This window comes from Pelodiscus sinensis, chromosome 19 (assembly GCF_052426305.1).
Source record: "Pelodiscus sinensis isolate ZL-2025 chromosome 19, ASM5242630v1, whole genome shotgun sequence".
Taxonomy (NCBI): Eukaryota; Metazoa; Chordata; order Testudines; family Trionychidae; genus Pelodiscus; species Pelodiscus sinensis.
The window spans coordinates 29,757,091-29,780,673 of record NC_143070.1 but is presented as its reverse complement, the minus strand read 5'-3'; the positions used below and the strand labels follow the sequence as shown (position 1 = coordinate 29,780,673).

The 23,583-nt window shown below is 50.4% G+C and overlaps 1 protein-coding gene and 1 long non-coding RNA gene across 2 annotated transcripts; both read left to right on the top strand.

Annotated features, from left to right (window-relative positions):
• The first annotated feature begins 620 nt into the window (after positions 1–620).
• LOC102459961 (butyrophilin subfamily 1 member A1-like) lies at positions 621–23,364 on the top strand. The gene is made up of 4 exons (XM_089770513.1): positions 621–867; positions 5,481–5,762; positions 9,777–9,893; positions 22,361–23,364. The coding sequence occupies exons 1-4, from the start codon at positions 621–623 to the stop codon at positions 22,900–22,902; spliced, it is 1,188 nt and encodes a 395-aa protein (XP_089626639.1). The 3' UTR covers positions 22,903–23,364.
• Positions 10,958–13,259, top strand: LOC149522835 (uncharacterized). The gene is made up of 4 exons (XR_016347375.1): positions 10,958–11,028; positions 11,326–11,358; positions 11,446–11,478; positions 13,204–13,259. It is a non-coding gene; the product is annotated as an uncharacterized LOC149522835 (long non-coding RNA).
• Positions 23,365–23,583: the final 219 nt, after the last annotated feature.

Sequence of the window (23,583 nt, the reverse complement as noted above, 5' to 3'; positions counted from 1 at the left end):
CTTATTCTCTATTACTTTCCTAACAATTTCTAACTTTCTATTTGCTTTTTTAACTACCGCTGCCCACTGAGTGGATGCTTGCAGAGAACGATCCACAGTGACTTCAAGATCACTTTCTGGAGGGGTAACAGTTAATTTAGACCCCTTCATTTTGTATGTGTACTTGGGATTATATTTTGCCATGTGATTACTTTGCATTTCTCTACACTGAATTCTATCTGCCTTTGTGGTTCCCAGTCACCCAGTTTTGTGAGATCCCTTTGTAACCTTTTGCAGCATCCCACATTGCAGAGGCCTTAAGGAGCCATTCCTTGAGCATGCCATAGAAGAGGTTAGAGCTGCAGTTACCCCAAGCCTGTGACTCTTTGTGCTCACAGACATAGTTAGGACATTACATGGAGATGGGGGGTGTTCACTTCTAATGCAGGATGCTCTCTTACTGTGTGTGCTACTGCTGAGCTAACGCCACCCATAGCCCATTGCCGATTCAACTTCCATTTTTCATTGTGCATGTCACAGCACAGTTCACAGTGAGGGGACCTGACCGTCCACTCGCTGCCTCCCTACGTGGGGTGGCCATCCTGTCCTGCCACCTCTCCCCCAGCATGAGCGCTGAGAACATGGAGGTGAGATGGTTCCGGTCCCAGTACTCTGCAGTCGTGCACCTGTACCGCGACGGGCAGGATCAGTACGTGCAGCAAATGCCAGAATATCGAGGGAGAACGGAGCTCTTGAAAGACGATATCAGCAGTGGGAGAGTTTCCCTGAGAATATACGACGTCCGACCCTCTGACCATGGGCAGTACACGTGTTATTTTCAGTCCAGTGTCTCTTACGAAGAAGCTTTATTGGAACTCCGGGTGGCAGGTCAGTAACTCGTTGTGATATGTAGATGTCCTCAATGGGATAAGGGGAATCAGGGTGTCACTGTGAGATGAGACCTGATTTTGCTCATTAAAGTTGGTCTTTTCTGGTTAAGGCTTATTCTAGTTTAGTGCTAAAACACAGGGTTTTTTTTCCCTCTAAGGGCTCTAAAATTCACACTCATACACAGATTCTCTTGAACATTTTTGTGGCTCATTGGAATCTAAGGTAGGGAGATTAGGCTAAATTTGAGGTCATTAGACTGAGCAATGGTTCTCAACCAAGAATACATATACCCATGTGGTATGCAGAGATCTTCCAGGGGGTGCATGAACTCCTGCCTAGTTTTACAATCAATACGTAGATTTTAGTGTGCATCTGTTTGTGTGTCCATTTGTTCAAGAACTCCTCCTAAATGGTAAGAGTGGGGAACACCACATTTGGGAGGCAGTTTCCTCTTCTCCTATTGTATAGCAAGGTCAGGGTTTGGTTGTGCCAGGACAACCAGAAGCCCCGGGAAAAGGACAGTTTCCCATAACAGGCAAAGGGAGGAGCTGCTGTTTGGAGGGGCATGAGATAAGAGTGGCCACTGGGGGCAGTGAACCCACAGGGGTAAGTTATCCACTGGTAGAGACGAACCACCAAAGGAGTGGTGAGCAGGGCTGGTTCCATCCTCTTACCTACCAGCACACCAGTAAGTAACCCCCTACCCAGAACCTCCCCTCCCCCCACCAGCCCTTGGCCACAGCACTAGAGAAGTGGTTAAAAAAGCCCCCTGGCAACCAAAGGGTGGGGGGCAAGGGGGAGGGGGAAAAGAAAATGTCCCTGGAGGTCAGGCGGAGCGGAGAAAGAAAAAACAGTCTAGTGGCCAGGGTGGAGCTATAGGGAGAGAAAAGGCCCATTGCAGATGGAACCCCCTGCCCTGAGCCCTCTCTCACCCCAAGCCCTCTCACACACCCCACCTCCAGGCTATGTCTAAACTACATCTCTCTTTCAACAGAGGGATATAGATTAGGCAGGTCGACATTGCAAATGAAGCCGGGATTTAAATGTCCCATGCTTCATTTGCATAATGGTAGCTGCCACTTTTTTCCAAAATGAGGCTTTTTTGAAAAAAAGTGGCAGTTTAGACGCAGATCTTTCAAAAATAAAACCTTTTTTTGAAAGATCCTGTAAACCTCATTTCCACCTAAGTCTCATTTTAGAGGTCTCTTCACAGGTCCAGCCTCCTGCCTTTACCAGTCCTGGGGGGCAGGGAGCTTTCCCACAGTTAAATCAAACTCTGGGGCTATGTCTGGACTACAAACTTATATAGGAGAAAGGTATGCAAAGTGTGCTACACAATTTGTGTACCTTTTTCTGATACTTTTATTGAAGTAGGCTTTTCCAAAATTTGGCCCATCTACACTGCTCCAAATTTTGGAAAAGCCTCCTGTGACGGACCGGGCCGTGTCTGGGCACAGCTGAGGGTGTCCGCTCAGGGTGAATTGCTCAAATCCGGGGCTCCTTACAGCCCCCCTGACTGGTGACCTCTCCAAACAGGCCACAAACCAGTCCCACAGAGCGCTTCAGCTTCACGAGCAAAACCCCTCCGACACCCCAGAAATATCTGTGCCCCAGATGGCCCCGGGCCTCATACACAGGTGGGGGGGTCCTAGCACCCAATCCCACCTACCCCGAACAAGTCCTGTCCGGATCCAAGAAACCAGCCACAGATCCCCGGTCAATTTACCCTCTGGATCTTACCCACAAATCACGCTGGGCCAATCCTTTAGAATCTATAACTAAAGGTTTATTATGACAAGAAAGAAAAGCATGAGAGTAAGGTTGTTAAAGTACAGTACGTTACATGCACCGAATCTCCCAGTTCTCGATGCAGGCTCTAGCAGAGATGTTACAGCTGCTGGTTTAAAAGTTCTTATTGCACATCCTAAGATCAGGATGGGTTCACAGGTCTTCCAGGCTCTTCGATCCCTGCAATGCTGCCTCTGGGATGAAGTGCTGAGCTGAGAACAAAATGGCATCGACCACATGGCCTCTTTATACCCCCTTCCTGGCCTCTTCTGGTATGCAGCAGGTCACTGGTCCTCAGCCTCTCTCTGCTGCAGCTCTTAGGTGTCCGTCCTCATGCTTTAGGTGTGTCGTTAGCCCATTGAGTGTCATTGTCCCACAGGGCCTCGCTAATTAGCATGTCCACAGGCCCGGGCTCTGCCCAATGCTCAGCCACATGCAGAGAAGTACCGTATATACTCGAGTATAAGCCGACCCGAATATAAGCCGAGGCACCTAATTTTACCCCAAAGAACTGGGAAAAAATATTGACTCGAGTATAAGCCTAGGGTAGGAAATGAGGCAGCTACTGGTAAATGTAAAAAATGAAGATAGATACCAATAAAATTATATGAATATTTATTTCAAAGAAAAACAATAACCTAGCTCTGTAAGTGGAAAAGGGGGTCAACAAAAACAATATGGTTCTGCAGGCACGGCCACAGCTCAGCCCCCGCCGCCCCCGCCCCCGCCCCGCAGCTCCCACGTTCCGGCCCCCTCGCCTGCCAACGAGCCCCCTCTAAACGAGCCAGCGGGGGGGGGGGGCTGTGAGAGACCAGAGCCGGGCATCGATGGGCCAATGAGCCAGCGGGGGGGGGGGGGCTGTGCGAGACCCGGGCCGGGCGTCGATGGGCCAATGAGCCAGCGGGGGGGGGGGAGGCTGTGCGAGACCCGGGCCGGGCGTCGATGGGCCAGTGAGCCAGGGGGGGAGCGGGTGCCAGTGCTGGCTGGATTTTACCACGGGAGGGGAGGGGAGGGGAGGGGGAGCAGGGAGCAGCGGCTGGTCCTTGTGCACCTGCCCCAGAATCAGGCCCAAGCTCGTGATCAGGGCTCCCGGGCGCTTCCAGAACAGACGCCCACGGTGCCGAGTTGGCTCCTGGCCCAGCTGTTCCCGAGCTCAGCGCTGCACCCGAGCCTCATGGCGAACGGCCCCAAACGCCCTTCCTCCCACGCGGCAAGGGCCAATGGTGCCGGGCAGGCAGGGGCTGGGGGCCAGGAGAGCCAGGAGGGCAGGGGCTGAGGGGCCGAGGGGGCAGGGACTGGGTGGGCCAGGAGGGCAGGGGCTCGGGGGGACAAGGGGACAGGGGGGCCGGGAGGGCCAGGAGGGCAGGGGCTGGGGGGGACAAGGGGACAGGGGGGCTGAGAGGGTCAGGAGGGCAGGGGCTGGGGGGGCCGGAGCTCCGGGCTCACGCGTCTAGACCCGGCCGGCGGCAGAGACGCGCTGAGCCCGCCCGCGAGCAGGAGGCTGACTCGAGTATAAGCCAAGGGGGGCATTTTTCAGCACAAAAACTGTGCTGAAAAACTCGGCTTATACTCGAGTATATACGGTAATCAGTATCCACACAGACTACAGATTCCTAACTACACACACAGACATTATACAACCACATAAATAGCTTACATAGGCTTATCAGATAATAAGCTTCTATTCAGCACCCCACATGGTTCCCTTTTATACCATTGTTGGGGCCAGCACCCCCACCTATGGGTGCAGCCATGATCTGGCTGCTTCCCTCCAATTCGGTAATGTGACACCTCCTCTTTTGGCAGAGCCCTTTTTCTTCATGACACAACGAACTCCTCTGCAAAATAAAGCAGACGAGCAGACGCGTTCCCTGGATACGGCAGAGTTTTTCAGGATACCTCTGGTATCCCAAAAGATTCCATAGTGTAAATGTACCCTGGATTATGGGACTCTGCGGACCTCTTTCAGGAACTGGATTCCTCCTTTATACCTCCTCAAGTTTCCCTTCAGTTAAAAACTACTTGCTTATAAAATCAGACAGAGACGTACAAAAGTGTCACAGACACTAGGACTGACAAATACTGACTTCTCATTTCTATCAGATAATTATAAAGTAAATCAGTTGAATATAAAGATTGAATTTTCATTTCAGTTTACAGTATATAGGGGTATGTCTACATTTGCACCTTCTCTTAAGTGGGTCTGACCCACGAAAGCTCATCACCTAATGAACCATCTTGTTAGTCTTCAAAGTGCTACATAGTCCTGTCTTTTGTTTCAGCTAGACCAGACTAACATGGCTGCATCTCTATCACTATTCTGGATGCAAATGTAGACATTTGAAATTGTAAATTAAGCTGGGATTTAAATATCCTGCACTTCATTTGCATATTTGCGGACAGGCGCTATTTCAAAATAAAAAATGTTGTTTAGATGCAGTTATTTCAGGAGAAAACCCTTCTTCCGAAATAACTGGTAAGCCTTGTTATATGAGGAATAAGGGTTATTTTGGAGGAAGGGTTTTCTCCCAAAATAACTGCATCTACACAATATTTTTTATTTCAAAATAAAGTATTGCAAATAGCACCCATTCACAAATATGTAGAAAAGTTTTTTATACGTAGAAAATCCCTGACAAAAAAATTAAATTTACTAGATATCAAATATGAATTTGGCCAGATTAACTGACCAACCACACTCATGGACTCACATTTGCTTGCTAGTTCACAAGAAATGTATGTAGCTAACAGGGTGATAAAACTTTTGGTGTTCTTACCAGGCACTGTGGGATTATCACAAGTTCCTTTTATTTCTTCTCTAGATTTGGGCTCTGATCCTGACATCTCTGTGGAGGGACATCAGGACGGAGGGATCCGGCTGGTGTGTCAGTCATCTGGATGGTACCCACAGCCTGAAGCTGAGTGGAGAGACCAGCAGGGGCAGCTCTTACCATCAGCCTCAGAAAGCAGCTCCCAAGCAGCTGGTGGCCTGTTTCAAACACAGACTGCCATGGTTCTAACAGACATGTCCATCCAGAAAGTGTCCTGCCGCATCAGAAACCCCCAACTCAGCAAGGAGAGAGAGTCAGCGATTTCCATAGCAGGTCGGTGCCTGTCCATGCTGCACAGGGACAGACATGGGCAGAGAGTGTTTATCACTCTGGGTGGCTGTGTCTAGACTGGCAAGTTTTTCCGTAAAAGCAGTTGCTTTTGTGGAAAAACTTGCCAGCTGTCTACACTGGCCGCTTGAATTTCTGCAAGAACATTGACTTCCTACTGTCTGAAATCAGTGCTTTTTGCGGAAATACTATGCTGCTCCCATTCGGGCAAAGTCCTTTTGCGCAAAGCTTCTGCGTAAAAGGGCCAGTGTAGACAGCTCAGATTTGTTTTGCACAAAAAAGCCCAGATCACGAAAATGGCGATCGGGGCTTTTTTGCGGAAAAGGGCGTCTAGATTGGCATGGACGCTTTTCCACAAAAAGTGCTTTTGAGGAAAAGCGTCCGTGCCAATCTAGACGCGCTTTTCCACAAATGCTTTTAACGGAAAACTTTTCCGGTATGTCTACACTAGTTCCCTAGTTCGATCTAGGGAGGCTAATGTAGGCATTCAAAGTTGCAAATGAAGCCCGGGATTTAAATAGCCCGGGCTTCATTTGCATCTTCCCGGGCGCCGCCATTTTTAAATGTCCCTTAGTCCGAACTCCATGCCTGCGGCTACACGCGGCACTGAGTAGGTAGTTTGAATTAGGATCTCTAATTCGAACTACCGTTACTCCTTGTGGCGGCGCCCAGGAAGATGCAAATGAAGCCCGGGATATTTAAATCCTGGGCTTCATTTGCAACTTCGAATGCCTACATTAGCCTCCCTAGTTCGAACTAGGGGGCTAGTGTAGACATACCCTCTGTCTCCCATTCATTGGCCTGGAACTTTAAGGGACTGAGCAGGTCTTGGAAAGTGCTGAGCAACCTCAGTTTTCTTGGGGTCTGTCTACTCTGCTATTAAACACCTACAAGTTTTTGCAGAAGAAAATATGTTAATGAGGGACTCATTTGCATGAGTTGTGATCTCATTTGCATATTTTCTGCTGTTTCTTTTTGTGCAAGGGGTTTTTGCGCAAAAAGAAGCCGTGTGGATGTTTCCTTTTTTGTGCAAAAACCCTCTCCTGTGCCACCTGGCTCAGGCTAAGGAGCTTGACCTAAAAGGCTGTTAAATTGTGGTGCAGATGCTCAGGCTCAGGCTGGAAACCAGGCTCTAGGAACCTCTGAGGGTCCCATAAGGTGGGTGCATAACTGGCTGGAAAACCATTCTCAGAGAGCAGTTATTAATGGTCCACAATCATGCTGGAAATGTATAACTAGTGGGGTTCTGCAGGGGTCTGTTTTGGGACCGGCTCTGTTCAATATCTTCATCAACGATTTAGATATCGGCATAGAGAGTACGCTTAGTAAGTTTGCAGATGATACCAAGCTGGGAGGGGTTGCAACTGCTCTGGAGGAGAGGGTCATAATTCAAAATGATCTGGTCAAATTGAAGAAATGGTCTGAGGTAAACAGGATGAAGTTTAATAAGGATAAATGCAGAGTGCTCCATTTAGGAAGGAACAATTTGTTCCACACATACCGAATAGGAAGAGACTGTCTAGGAAGGAGCACGGCAGAAAGGGATCTAGGGGTCAGAGTGGACCACAAGCTAAATATGAGTCAACAGTGTGATGCTGTTGCAAAAAAAAAAAAAAAAAAAAAAAAAAAGCAAACATGATTCTTCCGCTCTACTCTGCACTGATTAGACCTCAATTTAGTTCGGATTAACTTTTGACGGCCACGTGTAGCTGCGGGCAGTCAGTTCGGACTAAGGGGCATTTAAAAATGGCGTCCGCACGGGAAGATGCAAATCAAGCCCGGGATATTTGAATCCCGGGCTTCATTTACAACTTCGAATGCCTACATTAGCCTCCCTAGTTCTGACTAGGAGGCTAGTGTAGACATAGCCTAACAGATTTATTTAGGCATAAGCTTTAGTGGGTAAAAACACTTCATCAGATGCACACACAAGAAGTAGTTTTTAGCCATGAAAGCTCATGCCCAAATAAATCTGCTAGTTTATAAAGTACCATAAGACTCCTCATTGCTTTTGCAGATACCTGGTTACCCCTCGGAGACTGTTCATATACAAAAATGATACATGCATAAGAATAGGATAACCATATTTAGTAAATTATAACCTTTCCAATGATACTTTACAGGATCCATCTTGCATAAAGTTAATCTCAGTTATGTCTTATTCATATTATAAGTGGCTTTTCATAAAGAATATGGAGTGTACATCAGACCAGCAATCATCAATGTTCTCAGTAGGGATGGAAGAGGGAATTTTTCTTTGTCCCTGTGCTGTAGTAAGGACTGGGTTGGAATTGCAAGTTGTCATTTTAAGAGAGGGGGGTTTCCAGGTCCTGTTTGCAGACCAGTGGGCTCTGTAACAAAGTCTGCAAGCAGAATCAGGGCTTGTCTACACAAACAGTCTGTGGCAAGCTTGAGTGTATATCTGCTTCTCACTAGCCTGCCATTCATGTGCAGCAGGTTGGTGCATGATGGATTTACATCCCAGTCTGCCCCACACCTAATTGTTCCTATAGCCAAGCCAACTTAAAGCCAGATGGGGTGAGTTTTGCCCATTGCCCTAAGGAGAAGCCTTGCCTGTCTGGTTTGGGTTCTTATGTGTTATGGCTCTGGATTCTCAGAAGTAATGTTGTGTTTGTGACACCCCATAGGGTACCATCTGGACTGTTGAACCACTGTGTCCCTCTAACTCTCCAGCCCAGGGTGCCTTTTACACTGGTGAAAAGCAGCCTCTGCTCACACTCAGCCATTAGCATGTAAATTCATTCCCAAAAAAGTGACATGAATGCTCTCGCAGCCACTCATGGACTACATACAGGGTGACACTCACAAGTTCCCCAGCCTACACTCTGAAAACATTCATTGGGTACTGTCCAGCACACTTCTGAACAATGCAAACTCATTAAGAGTCAATCATTTCATCAAAGGAAATTATTCTGCTGGTGTCTCTGTTAACCTGAGTTGAGATTTCCTCAATACTTCAACCAAAACACGCTGGTTTAGGTAAAACAATATAACAAGTTTATTAACAAGAGATGTTAAGTGATACTAAGTGATACTGCATAAAGGTCAGAACTGGTTACAAAAGAAATAAAAACTGAAACCAAACCTAATTCCTAAACTTTATTAAGCTAAGTAAGATTTGAAAGCAAAAAGGTTTCTCACATCCAAAAACTTACTGCAGACCATACTAACTGGAAAACCTTTCAGCCAGGACCATCTCTCTCTCTCCTCCTACTCACACACAGTTCAATGACGCTCTCATATTGATTTCCAAGCAATCTTAGTGCAGTGAGAAGAGATGGAGGAGGAGAGGTAACACAACAGTCGTTGTCTCTTATTTTATACCCTCCTTTCTGGAAGGCTGCAATGTAACACCGCTTTCCCCTCAAGAATCCAGAAGTCTAACACACAGCACCCAAATACAGAGAGCCAAATCAGGCTGCTTCCTGGGGCAGAGGCAGAACTCAACCCATCTTACCCTAGGCTAGCTCTAGGTCAGCATTGCTCCAGGGTCCAGGGAAGAGGAATGTGGAGGGATTTTTATTCTGAATCTCCAGGCTCAAGGTTTGCATGTAATCAAACCCTGCGTTAATATCATTTGGGCCAGAGTCTCTGATGTAGCTGAGTCCCTGTGAGCACAGGAAAGTCAGGGTTTCAGGGAGCTTATAACAGCTCCCTGATTCTGAGGGCAAGTTTGAGCTGGCTGCAGCTTGGGGATCAGTCAGAGCAGTCCAGAGACAGCAGCAACTTATGACAGGGGGAGGGGAATAGGTATAGCACAGCAGAGCTCCACCCTGCCCCCTCCCTACTCTCAACATGCCCCTCCCATTAATTAACTTTATTCAATAAGAAAACTGAAGCCTGGATGTTGATTGACTTAATAATAAAGTACCCTTCTCCCTGTGTATTTCCTGGTGAGATTCTTTTAACTGGTCACAGTGTCGCCACATCACTGTCCTATCTTCATGCTCCATGTGTCAATGGCACTTTCTCTTGCAGGGCTGTTTTTCCCGAGGGTCAATGCCTGGATGGTGTCTGTGTGGGTGATCCTGGCTCTCCTGGCTGGTCTCATTGCTGTGGCCAGTTACTACTTCTGGAAGGTGTACAGAGCAAAAGGTGAAGTAACAAAAAGGGAAATTTGAGGTGTGGGGGGAAGGGAGAGATAAAAATGAAACACAACAGTAAAGATACTGGGATGAAGGGGTTTTGATTCCACGTTCACAAACATTTCAGGCTGTGGGCGTCAGAAGGAGAGTGAATAGTGATTTCATATTAGTGTCAGGTGGCTTCAAGCCTTCAAAGCTCACTATAGGATCCCAACCAAATGTGATTCTGAACCGTTCCCTGGGGATGAGCAAGGCTCTGTTTGAAACACCGTGTGGCATACAGTGAACTGAGCTTGGAGCACTGACATATGGAACCTGGCAAGAAAATATTAACAGGAGGTAGGAGGAGAGGGATTTTCTTTGGTTCCAGTTCTGCCCACTCCAGTCTGTGCAAGCACCCTCCCTCTCCCGTGTCTGACCAATCTCATTAGCTTCTATGATGAGGTAACTGGCTCTATGGACTTGGGGAAGTCAGTGGATTCTTGCCAGCAAGTTAAGGGAGTATGGATTGGATAAATGGACTGTAAGATGGACAGAAAGCTGGCTAGACTGTCGGGCCAAATGGGTAATGATCAAAGCTCCATGTCAGGTTGGTGGTCGGTTTCCAGCGAAGTGCCCCAAAGATCTGTTCTTGGACTGGTTTTGTTCAACATCTTTATTAATGACCTGGATGAGGGGATGGATTGCACCCTCAGCAAGGGTATGTCTACACTAGCCCCATAGTTCGAACTAGGGAGGCTAATGTAGGCATTTAAAGTTGCAAATGAAGCCCAGGATTTAAATATCCCGGGCTTCATTTGCATCTTCCCATGCGCTGCCATTTTTAAATCCTCCTTAGCACGGACTCCGTGCCCGCGGCTACATGCAGCACGGAGTAAGTAGTTCGAATTAGGATCTCTAATTTGAACTACCGTTACTTCTCGTGGAACCCCCAGAGGGGATGGTCAGCGGGGGAGGGAAGTGAGGGATGGTCAGTGCAGGGATGTTGAGACGGGTCGGTCCGTATGTCCTGTGTGTCAGTTGGCCTCACTTACAGCCCAGGTACATTAATAGTGGGAACCACACCACAAACACGACGGTACCATCTCACCTCTCACCCTTCCTCCCTCTAGAGACCCTGCGATCTGCCCGGGACAGCGAGAAAGGTCAGTGGCTGGGCCCAGCACATTAACTGTCCCTGTTAACGTGGCTGGGTGACATCTCATCTGCCATTATGAGCTAACTGGTGGAAGAATTTCCCAAGAGGGGGTTTCTCCAGCCCTGGTGGTTTGGAAATCAAGACTGGGCTGATACATGAATGAAACAATTTGCAGGAGGGATTATTGGGGGGCAGGCCACAGCCAGGCTTGTGTAATTCAGGGCTCAGATGGGCGGGTCACAATGGTCACTTCTGGCCCGAGAATCTACCAATAGATGAGTCACTCCTGTCCTTCTCTCTCTAGAGACCCTGCTGTCTGACTGGAAGGAGGAGAAAGGTCAGTGCCTGGGCCGGGTACAAAATCCCCATTCTCCCCCAAAGTGTCACAGGATACAATCTCACCTCTCCCTCTCTCCTCCCACAGAGAAACTGCGCTCTGCCATGAAGCAGCAGAAAGGTCAGTGGCTGGGCCGGTGGGACGGGCCGAATATTTCATGTCATGCCAGTCGTGTCGGCTCGGTCGATTTCTTTATATAGAAAATGCACCAGATTGAACACGACCTCGCCCCCCTCCCTTCCCCTCCATCCCCTTTCTCACCTCCTCCCACCTCTCCCTCTGCCCCCAGTCCCATCCCTGTTCTCCCTTCTTCCCTCTCATCCCACACTCACCTTCTCTTTCACTAGCCTGCGCCTCTGCTCCAGCCCTTCCCCTTCCCACTGCAACATGGCTTAGCACCAGCTCGGGGCTGCCCCACTGCCTGTGCCCCACCAGCTCTCTCCAGCCCCAGGGTCTCAGGGCTCTTCCCTCACCGCCTTGGCTTTGCTTCCTCACAATAAAACTCTTTATCCAGAGCTCAGCGTATCAGCCACGTCCTTTCCCTTGAGCTGGGCTCTTCTGCAGGCCCCTGGCCGCCACCACGAGGATCACCCCTCCCAGGCCACCCATGCGCTAGAGAACAAGTTTTTTAAATAACTGCTGCTGTGTAGTTGCGGACTAACTTATTACATGCAAATTGTGCCTACTTATAGGCTGTGTCTACACTGGCATGAATTTCCGGAAATGCTTAAAACAGAATAGTTTTCGTTATAAGTATTTCCAGAAAAAGAGCATCTACATTGGCAGGCTGCTTTTCCGGAAAAGCCCTTTTTCTGGAAAAGCATCTGTGGCCAATGTAGATGCGCTTTTCCGGAAAAGATCCCCGATCGTCATTTTCGCCATCGGGGCTTTTTTCCGGAAAAGACTACCGAGCTGTCTACACTGGCCCTTCTCCGGAACAGTGTTCCGGAATAAGGACTTATGCCCGAGCAGGAGCAGCGTAGGTTTTCCGGAATAGCGGCTGATTTTGTACAGTAGAGCGTTGTTGCTTTTCCAGAAATTCAAGGGCCAGTGTAGACAGCTCGCAGCTTATTCCGGAAAAGCGGCTGATTTTCCAGAATAAGTGGCCCAGTGTAGACACAGCCATAATGAAAACTATTCTGTTTTAAGCATTTCCGGAAATTCATGCCAGTGTAGACACAGCCGCTGTGTCTACATTGGCACCCTTTTCCGGAAATGCTTAAAATGGAACAGTTTTTCCGTTAAAAGTATTTCCGGAAAAGCGCGTCTACATTGGCAGGCTGCTTTTCCAGAAAAGCATTTTTTCCGGAAAAGCGCCCGTGGCCAATGTAGATGTGCTTTTCCGCAAAAAAGCCCCAATCGTCATTTTTGAGATCGGGACTTTCTTGCTGAAAAGACTACTGGGCTGTCTACACTGGCCCTTTTCTGGAACACTTTTTCCAGAGAAGGACTTTTGCCTGAACGGGAGCAGCATAGTTTTTCCAGAAAAAAACACTGACAATTTTACATTAGATCGTCAGTGCTTTTCCGGAAATTCAAGGGGCCAGTGTAGGCAGCTGGCAAGTTATTCCAGAAAAGCGGCTGCTTTTCTGGAATAAGTGGCCAGTGTAGACACAGCCGCAGTGTCTGAGGTGTATCACTCAGCACATGTAACAGCAGGGGCAGGACAGCCTGGGTCTCTGTCCCTGTAGCAAACTGACTCCTGTGCTGTGCTCTGCTTAGCGTCTATGGACAGACCTTGCAGCCCATTTGTATCCCCAGCGAGGGAGACGCTGCTCTTAGCTTGACTGTTTTCCTGTAAGTCATGACACTCAACCCTAACCCGCCATGTCTTTTACTTTCCAGCTGACTACGAGGCAATGAAAGGTGAGGGCATGTCGACTGGTTTCAATTATGTTTTAATTGGAAAAGGGCCACTCAGAACAGCGTTAGTTACAAACTGATGTGTTACCAAACAGGTGATATACAGGACAGCAGGGAATACCCAGAAATAATGAATGGAAAATTTGTGGAATTGTAACATGAATTTTAACTAGTTACCAACTTTCTAATGGCACAAAACCAAACACTTTGTCCTGCCTCTTCCCAAGGCCCCCGCCCCTTCTCTGAGGCTCCACCCCTATTCACTCCCTTTCCCCTCCCTCCATCACTTGCTCTCTCCAACCTTCACTCATTTTCACTAAGCCAGGGCAGGGGTTGGCAAGTGGGAGAGAAGACGGCTCTGTCTGGGAGTGCAGGCAAGACAAGAAATGAGGGGTTCAGTGGGGACTCCAAGCTGGGGCAGGATGTGAAAGGGGGTGAAGGCTCTGGCTGGGGTGTGGAGTCTGGGATGGGGCAGGAGATGAAAGGTTTGGGATGCAGGAGAAGAGTCCAAGCTGCAGCTGAGGGGTGTGAAGTGTAGTAGCAGGACCAGGGCTGCAGCAGGGCTTTGGGGTGTAGGAGGGGGTGCCAGATCTAGGAAGGAGTGTGGGTGAGGAGGGTTTCAGGACTGGATTTGGGGTGCAGGAGGAGGGGGTGTGGGCTTCAGGGGAGAGTTTGTGGGCAGATGTGAGCTCAGGGCTGGAACAGGTGGGGGTGTGGGCTCTGGGAGGGAGTTTGCGTGAGGAGATGGCTCCAACCTGGGGCCAGAGATTGGGGTGCAGGAGAGGGCTTCAGGTGCAGGCTCCAACCTGGTGGTGCTTACCTCAGGTGGCTCCCAGTCAGCGGCTCACCAGGGCTAAGGAAGGCTCCACGTAGCTCCCATAAGCAGCCAGCATGTCTGGCTTCTAGGGGCAGGGTTGGCCAGGTTCCCCTAGGCCTGCAGGCCCTGCCCCTACAGCTCCAATTGGCCTAGACTTATGGGCAATGGGAGCTGCAGAGCCACCCCTCAGGGCAGAGACAGGCGCAGTATATGGAGCTTCTCATTGCCCCTGTCCTAGAGCCATCAGGGTCCCTTTTGGACTGGATGCTCCAGTCAAAAACCAGATGCCCGTCACCTCTAATATTAGTAGTTTTATTTTTCACAGTAACCTTTGGAAATGCTGCCTGCAACACAAACAGACTTCACGTACTGACCTCAGGGTGCGTCTAGACTACAGGGTTTTGTTGACAAAAGTGGACTTTTGTTGACAAAACTATACCTGCGTCCACACTACCGCTGAGTTCTGTCGACATAACGTCCACAGAACTCAGCAGTTTTGTCGACGCTGGTAAACCTCATTTTACGAGGCATAACACCTTCTGTCGACAGAGTTCTGTCGACAGAAGGTGTTATTGCATGTAAACTGTCCTTTGCGTCCACACTACCATGTCGACAAAGCAGCTTGCTTTGTCGACAGAACTCAATGTAGTCTAGACGCTCTTTGTTGACAGAAGTTTTGTCGACAGTATCTGTCGACAAAACTTCTGTCGACAGAAGCCTGTAGTCTAGACGTACCCTCAGAGAGACTCTGTAGGAAGAACATAAGAACACAGGAGTGGCATAAGAGCGGCCAGGCTGGGTCAGACCAAAGTCCCCTCTAGCCCAGTGTCCTGTCTGCCCACGGTGGCCAATGCGGGTGCCCCAGAGGGAGGGTACAGAACAGGGAATTGTCACATGATCCCTCTTCTGTCTCCCATTCCCTGCTTCTGGAAAATGGATGCTCAGGACACCCTCCCTGCCCAGCCTGGCTAATAGCTCTTTTTTAACCCTGTTAAAGTCCTGGTCTTCCTGTTAAAGTCTGGCAAGGAGTTCCACAGGTTGACTGTGGGTTGTGTGAAGAAAATCTTCCTTTGGATTGTTTTAAACCTGCTGCCTATTCATTTCATTTGGTGACCCCCTAGTTCTTGAGTTATGGAGAGGAATAAATAACTTTCCTTTATTCCCTTTCTCCACACCAGACATGATTTTATAAACCTCTATACATTCCCCTTAGTCTCCGCGTTTCTAAGCTGAAGTCTCAGTCTTTTTCATCTCTCTTCATACGGCAGCCGTTCCAAACCCCTATCATTTTTGTTGCCCTTTTCTGAACCTTCTCCAATGCCCAGAGATCTTTTTTTAAGATGAGGTGACCACATCTGAATGCAGTATTCAAGATGTGGGTGTCCTATGGTTTTATATAGCGGCAATAAGGTATTCTCCATCCTATTCTCTATCCCGTTTTTAATTATTCCTAACATTCTGTTTACTTTTCTGACTGCCACTGCACAAGGAGTGGATGTTTTCAGAGAGCTATCCACACTGACTTCAAGATCTCACTGTTGAGTGGTTATAGCTAATTGAGACACCAACTTTTTGTGGATATAGCTAGGATTATATTTTATGCATTACTTTGCCTTTACTAGCATTGAATTTCATCTGCCATTTTGTTGCCCGGTCACCCAGTTTTGTGAGAATCTTTTGACCGTATGCTTTGGTCTTTTCTATCTTGACCAGTTTAGTATCATCTGCAAATTTTGCCACCTCACTGTTTACCCCTTTCTCCAGATCATTTATAAATAGGGTTGGTCCCAGGACAGACCCCACTCTGAAAACCAACCATTTATTCCTATCCTTCGTTTCTCATCTTGTAACCAGTTATCACTCCCTAAGAAGCCTTCCCTCTTTTCCCAAGGCAACTTATTTTACCATTTTTGGCAAAGGAACAAAGGCTTTCTGAAAAAAATCTAAGTATACTACTTCCACTGGATTCCCACCCCTACCCACAGGTGGGGGGGGGGAAGCTCTACACACAGTCCCCCTGCCCTTCCACAGCAAGCTGTACACTCCTGCCAGCTCTAGCCCTGAGGAGGTTGGCCACTCAATCTACTGACCCTCAGCTGGTTCCAGTTACCCAGCTGCAGGGTTCAAACCCATAGCCCCACATTTGGAGGTTGGTGCATTGGCCATTAGGTTACCAGAGGACCTGCTCCAAACTCAGACTTCTCAAGTTTGCCAATGTATTCTCAAATGTTCTCTGTGACAGACAGCATGATAAACACCTCTTCTTCTGTAATAGTAGCATAGAGATTATGATCACTATTTCCAAACCATCCAACTATATTTACCTCTTGGACCAGAGCCTTTGCTTCGCTGAGGACGAAATCAAGAACTGTCTCTCCTCTTGTGGGTTCCAGAACCAGCTGCTGCAAGAAGCCGTCATTTAAGGTGTCCGGAAAAAACTATCTCTGCCTCGGATCCTGAGGCAACGTGTACCCAGTAAAGAATGGAATAATTGAAATCCCCCATTATTTTTATTTTAGTAGCCTCCCTAATCTCCCTTAGCATTTCACAGTCACTATCACCATCCTGGCCAGGTGGTCGGTAATATATCCCTGCTGCTATATTCTTGTTATTAGTGAATGGAATTACTATCCATAGAGATTCTGTGGAACAGTTCATTTCATTTCAGATTCGTAATTCATTTGATTCTTGGCTTACTTTCACGTATAGTGCCACTCCCCCACGAGCACCACCTGCTCGGTCCTTCCCATATATTTTATACCTTGGTATGACTGTGTCCCATTGATTGTCTTCATTCCACCAAGTTTCCATGATGCCTATTATATCAATAGCTTCTCTTAATATGAGGCACTCTAGTTCACCCATCTGAGTATTTAGACATCTGGGCTGTCTACACACTGGGCCACTTATTCTGGAAAAGCAGATGCTTTTCCGGAATAAGCTGTGAGCTGTCTACACTGGCCCCTTGAATTTCTGGAAAAGCAGTGACGATTTACTGTAAGAAATCAGCTGCTTTTCTGGAAAAACTATGCTGCTCCCACTCGGGCAAAAGTCCTTTTTCCGGAAAATTGTTCCGGAAAAGGGCCAGTGTAGAAAGCACAGTAGTCTTTTCCAGAAAAAAGCCCCGATCGCGAAAATGACGATCGGGGCTTTTTTCCGGAAAAGCGCGTCTACATTGGCCACAGACGCTTTTCTGGAAAAAGGGCTTTTCCAGAAAAGCAGCCTGCCAGTGTAGACGCTCTTTTTCCGGAAATACTTATAACGGAAAACTATTCCGTTTTAAGCATTTCCGGAAATTCATGCCAGTGTAGACATAGCCCTGGAGTTTGAATATAATCACTTTAAAAAGTTGTCACTATTTAGTTGTCTGTCATTTCCTGATGTGATTGAATGAACCTGTTTTTCATTTCACAGTTTCTCCTCAGTGCTTGCCCTCATCTTCCATCCTCTCCTCTTGATTAGAACATGGAGAATATGTATTAATAGACCCTCAGCTAAGAGATGTCTCTGTCAGATCCACGTGTTCCTCCACACCCATCGGCTTTTTCCTAGCTCTTAGTTTAAAACTACGACCGTTTTAATGTTAAGTGCCAGCTGTCTGGTTCCATTTTCATTTAGGTGGAGCCCATCCTTCCTGTATAGGCTTCTTTCCCAAAAGTTTCCCCAGTTCCTAATAAATCTAAATCCCTCCTCTCTATACCATCATCTCATCCACACATTGAGACTCTGAAGTGCTGCCTCCCTACCTGGCCCTATGCATGGAACTGGAAGCATTTCAGAGAACTCTGCATTAAAGGTCCTGGATATCAATCTCTTTCCTAGCAGCCTAAATTTGGCCGCCAGGACATCTCTCCTACCCTTCCCTATATCATTGGTACCTACATCTACCACGACCACCAGCTCCTCCCCAGCACTGCACATAAGTCTATCTAGATGTTTCAAGAGATCCACAACCTTTGTACCAGGCAGGCAAGTCACCACCTGGTTCTCCCGGTCATCACAAACCCAGCTCTCTGTTTCTAATGATCGAATCCCCCATTACTAACAGCTGCTTTTTCCTAATGACTGGAGTTCCCTCCTCCACAGACGTATCCTCAGTGCGAGAGGACACCATGACATCACCTGGAAGGAGGGTCCCAACTATGGGATCACATCCCTCTGCTCCATTTGGATGTTCTCCATCCCTGAGCCTTTCACCCTCCTTAACAGCACAGGAGCTGCCTGACTGCGGGAGGAATTGTTCTATTGTATAGAACCTCTGTGTCTTGTCTACGTACCTCTCTGCCTCCCTTGGCTCCTCCAATTCAGCCACCCTGGCCGCCAAAGCCTATACATGGTCTTTGACGGCCAGGAGCTCCTTCCACCAAATGCACACATATACCCCCTACCTCCAGGGCAGGGAATCATACATGCTACACTGAGCACAATAAACAGGATAGCCCTCACTCTGCTGCTGGGCTTCTTCCTGCATTTTTTTTCCGGAGCTAATTCCTTTCTTGATTTTTTTTTACATCAGGTGATTTTCATTTTAGCTTAAAAATGCTAAATGTTAAGTGGATCTAATTCCATTCACTCTCCCCCTCTAAATTCTTGCAAAACCCCTTTTAGCTGCTCCTGTTTGCTAGCTCAGGTGTGATTAAAACAGTATTTAGCTGATATGGATGGGGCCCACCTCTGAGCCCTCAATGATGTGCACCCACATCCCTTGGGGCATGATGGGACCCTATGAGCCCTGCTGGCTTTCACACCGCACAGCTCTATGGTCAGGCACATGGTCTGAGCCACTGAACCTGGCAGGAGTTGCAGATGCTCAGCACCCTTCGGTGTCACCCGGCATCACCCCGATGATGGAGACACTGGGGAAGGAAAAGGTCTTAGAGCTGCAGGCCAGGGTCTCTGCTGGGCCAGGATCTGCTTGGGGTGCACTTTGGGGGCAGTGAGGGGGCTGGTTGTGGCTCCCTGGTTCTCAGGCTGCCCAGGGGCTGTTCTATTTCACTCCAAGAGGCAGTGGTACCCGAGAACTGGGGATGTGCCCTGCTCTGCCCCGATACCCAGCCCTTCCCTCCCTGATGTGCCCCCTTCAGCAGGCACCAGGGGAGAAGTTGGCACTGACGCCAGTGATGCTGCTTTCCCCCAGCTGGGCTCCCCTGCACCAGGGGAATTCTCTGATCTCCCTGCCCGTCTGCACCATCCTGGCACACACCTCTGCCTTTATCGCTGAGACCCCATTCTGCCCCCCACCCAGACTCACATGAGTGTCTCTCACAGCTGCAGTCCCACTGGTTTCTGCAGGGAGGGTTCGCAGGGTCAGGGGTCATAAAGCAGATGCTGTGACTTCAGGAACCCAATTCAGGTGTCCCTTCTTAGGCTAAATTCCCACTGAAGCCGGAGATTGGGGGCAGAGGGGGGGGGGGGTCAAAACTGGACAGTTTTATTATTGAGACTCTCCCTATTAATTCATTTTTGTTCTTTTTTTCCTTTTTATTCCCCCCTCTCATTCCCATGGGCCCTCCGGCAGAGCTGGGTAAGTCCCGTTTCTGGTTTGTGTGGTTTGTTTTTCAGTGTGTGTCTTGCTGAGGCTGAATTTCATTTGTATAAATTCTTGTCTCTGATTATTACAGGACTCATGAGAGCCCGAGGATACGCAGGTAACTAACTCTGCTACTGCTGCAGTCCCTTTGTCTCTTTCCTTGGGGTTCCATCCCTGCTCAGTCCCCTTATAGTTGTCACACTAAGGGGTAGACAAAACATCATTGTCTATCTGAAACTTTGAGGCACTTGGTATTCACACACCATATTCCCCCTGAATACCTGCTGTGGAGGGGTGCACATGGGCATTGGTGTGACTGCTCCATTGCTATTTTATGGCCTGTAGTTAGTAGATTGCTCCTTTCCCTGCTTCCTGTGCTTGGCAGAAATGTCCAGCCCAGGAGCTTGTCCAGCTGGATGTGAAGGCAGATCGGGAGGGGGGGCAGAGGGGCAGCGGGTGGCTTGGCCGGGCTGCTGGGGTGAGGAAGACGGAATTCAAACCTCCTCTCCCCACACGGGGCTTGTCAGCACTAGAGCCAGGAAGGCCAAATGCTCCTTGTGGGTTAGTGCCCCCCCCCACCTCATTGACGCAACCCCAGTCGATGGCCATTGGGCCCTGGGCAGGGCTGGGCTCTGGGACACTTCACACCCTGGTCCCCTGAGGCCTTCCGGAACCTGAGACCAGCATCTTGGTGCCTCATTCTAGGGAATGACCAGTCCCTGCCCCTTGCGCCCCAGAGCTGCCCCCTCCTGGCCAGGGTCCCAGACACGAGTCACTCCCTGATGTGCCACAAACACCAGGCCCAGGGTGTCCAGAAGGGCCATTGGCAGGGGTGGCAGAGTTGCAGAAATGTCAATGGAGCCTCGAGTGCACCCCTCCCCCCCGGATCCAGCCTGAGCTGGAAGGTCTGTGCAGCTACTTTTGTGCTGTAACAGGAGCCCCACAAACCTCAGTCTGCCCCCCCACCTCGCCCTCTGGCTCTGGGATGCCCTGCCTGGCTGTGTAGCCAAACCTGCTGTGTCTGCAGAGCCGGGTGTGAGACCACCAGCGTGTCTGTCCCAGGGCTGGGCGGGAGGAGCCGGGGAGTGGCTGGGGCAGTCACTAGCTGGGGCCACCTGCACCCCTGGGTTCTGTGAGAGGGGCTCTGTGGCCAGCTCCCGCGCTGGGAGACTCCAGGGCAGCGGCAGAGGGTCTGTGCCGCTCGCAGGGCCCAGGGGACACGTCGTTCTGGGCAGAGAGTTCAGGCTGGAGCCGAGTCTCCACTGGCAGCCGGGTCTGTGGGCTGAGATCAGGGCTGGGGGGATTTTCCTGGCCAGGGCACATTTCACAGCCGCTCTGGAGTGTCCAGCTGGTGCCCTGAGCCCGGCCTGCCTGTCACCGCACTCACTCACCAGTCACTGGTGCCTGGGCACTTAGACAGCGTTGCAGTGGGGTTGGGTGAAATGCAACCCATTTGTTCTCATTTATACCCCCAGAATCCTCTCCTGCCATGCCCCTTCATGACAGCCCCAACATCCTGCGCTTGCCATGGAGGAGGGACTGGGCCAGGGCAGCGGAGGGGCTGGCTGTGGGGTTTGCCTGGCTGGCAGCTGGTGATTGTGGGGCCGGCTGGCTGGCAGGGAGAGTCCCAGCTGTGTCCCTGCCAGTGTGTGGGGGGCCGACACTGGCCCGCTCCTAGCAACAAACCAGCCACACATAGCCGCTAAGCCAAAGATTCCCTGGGGTTGCCCTGCCCCTCCCCCCTTCCTGGCTCTTGCCCCGCCCCTTCCCCACCCCTCTGACCATGTGTCCCTCTGCCTCTGTCCTCCCCTCACCCTTTCGCTACACCTCTGATGGTTGTGTCCTTTGGTGTAGGCCCTTCTCTCCCCCCATGTCTGCTGCATGGGTGCCTGCATCTCCTCGCCCCTCTGCCTCCCTAGGGCCTGCCCTTCCCCACACCCCTCTGTCTGCCCCTGTGCCCCTCTGCTCCCTTCCTCCTGCTGTGCCTCCTGGTGCCTGCCCCTCCCTCTCTGCCCTCCTTGCATCTGCCCCTCTACCCAGCCCCCAGCCCTCCTGGGGACTGCCCCTTCCCTCATGCCGCCTCTCTTCCTGGCACCCACCTTCATGTCCCTCTCTCTCAATAACTGCCCTTCACTCACTGCCCCGGTGCCTCCTGGGGTCTGCCCCACCCTTTCCCCTCTGCCTCTTTCTCTGCCCCGGCCCCTCTGACTCAGGCTCCTGCCTCACTTTGTCCCACCTGTGGCTACCTGCTCTCTCCCCACGTGGCCCTGGCACCTGCCCCACTGCTCATATCCTGGACACCATCACCTGTCCCCCTCTTGGTTCCCCTCTGCCCCGTTAGAGCTCCCCCATTGCCTCTCACCTTTCTGCCCCCTGGTGCCTGCCCTTTATCTGGCTCCCTGTGCTCGTGGGGTCTGTTCCATTCTCCCTTGTTCCTGCTGCTGCCCTCACACCCTTCAGCCCCCTTTCTTCACCCCCCTGTCCTCATGGAGCCGACTCCTCTCCCCCCAATATTGTACTTGTACCTGCCCCTCCCCTCTGCCTTCCACCCCCTCTGCCCCATCTCCTGCCCCTTCCCTTTGCTCTCCCAGCATCAGCCTGTCCCTACCCATCCCCCACAATCTCATTCCCAGCACCTTCCGCACCCCTCCTGCCCTTCCCCTGCTCATAGGCAGAGGGGCCCCTGATGTCCCTCAGGCAACACCCGCTCCCTATCCCCATACACAGACAGTGATTAATTTCCCTCTGACCTCAGTGACTAACCCCTGCCTCTCTCTCCCCAGTGGACGTGACTCTGGATCCAGACACGGCTCATCCCAACCTCGTCCTGTCTGAGGGTCGGAAACGTGCGACGTACGGAAACACGCGCCAGGCTCTGCCCAACACCCCTGAGAGATTTGATCCTTCTCCCTGTGTGCTGGGCACCGAGGGGTTCACGGGTGGGAGGCGTTACTGGGAGGTGGAGGTGGGGGACAAGACTGAGTGGTACCTGGGGGTTTGCAGGGAATCTGTGAGCAGGAAGGCATCGTTCAGACCCACACCCAGTGATGGATACTGGGCCGTGTGGCAGAGCTATGGTACATATCAGGCCTGCACCTCTCCTTTGACCCCCCTCCCCGTGAGTGCTAAGCCTGCCCGGGTGGGGATTTTCCTGGACTACGAGGCAGGCGAGGTCTCGTTTTACAATGTGACTGACAGGTCCCAGCTCTTCATGTTCACCGACACCTTCTCTGAGACGCTCCGTCCCTATTTCCACACTGGTTACAATGCAGCTCCTCTGACCATCTATCTGGTCCCAGCACAGACCGGAGAGACTGGCAGTACCACGAGCTGAATCTCTCACCTCCAGCTGCCCTGGGTCACATTACCACAGAGCTGCACCATGAGACACTTGCCCATTGACTCCTCTTGGTCTTCCTGTTGGGGTAGAGCACTGGGAGCAGCTGTAGAGCAGCCTGCACTCAATTTGGAGGTGGGGGGGGGGCATCACAAAACACTAAATCCACTGCCGGGGGGTCGTTCTTAGAGCATGGGACCAGGCTGTCATGTAGCTGGACCCAGCGACCACCGGGGCAAAGACTGTCCCCTCCCCCCCACCAGCACCAATCCTAATTGTGTTCCACTGGGGATGATACAACGGACATCAACTGCCTGCCCTCTCCCTCTCAGTTCCCAGACTCGGACCTGTGAGCTGGGGAGAGGAGAGGGGAAGAGATTGGACTGGAGACAGCCAGATGCAGGGGCAGAGGGTGCAGGGGCAGAGGCTTCAGCTGCCTGCCTGAAGCCTCACGAGCAAAACCCCTCCGACACCCCAGCAATATCCGTGCCCCAGATAGCTCCGGGCCTCATACACAGGTGGGGGGTCCTAGCACCCAATCCCACCTACCCCGAACAAGTTCTGTCTGGTCCCCAGAAGCCAGCCACAGATCCCTGGTCAATTTACCCTTTGAACCTTACCCACAAATCACGCTGGGCCAATCCTTTAGCATCTAACATCTAAAGGTTTATTATTACA

Bases quoted from the DNA above. Each gene is read 5' to 3' on its own strand.
- LOC102459961 (XM_089770513.1), top strand. From the start codon at position 621: ATGGAGGTGAGATGGTTCCGGTCCCAGTACTCTGCAGTCGTGCACCTG. The intron at 868-5,480 runs GTCAGTAACTCG...TTTCTTCTCTAG, and splicing joins ATTGGAACTCCGGGTGGCAG to ATTTGGGCTCTGATCCTGAC. The intron at 9,894-22,360 runs GTGAAGTAACAA...CAGTGGACGTGA, and splicing joins GAAGGTGTACAGAGCAAAAG to CTCTGGATCCAGACACGGCT.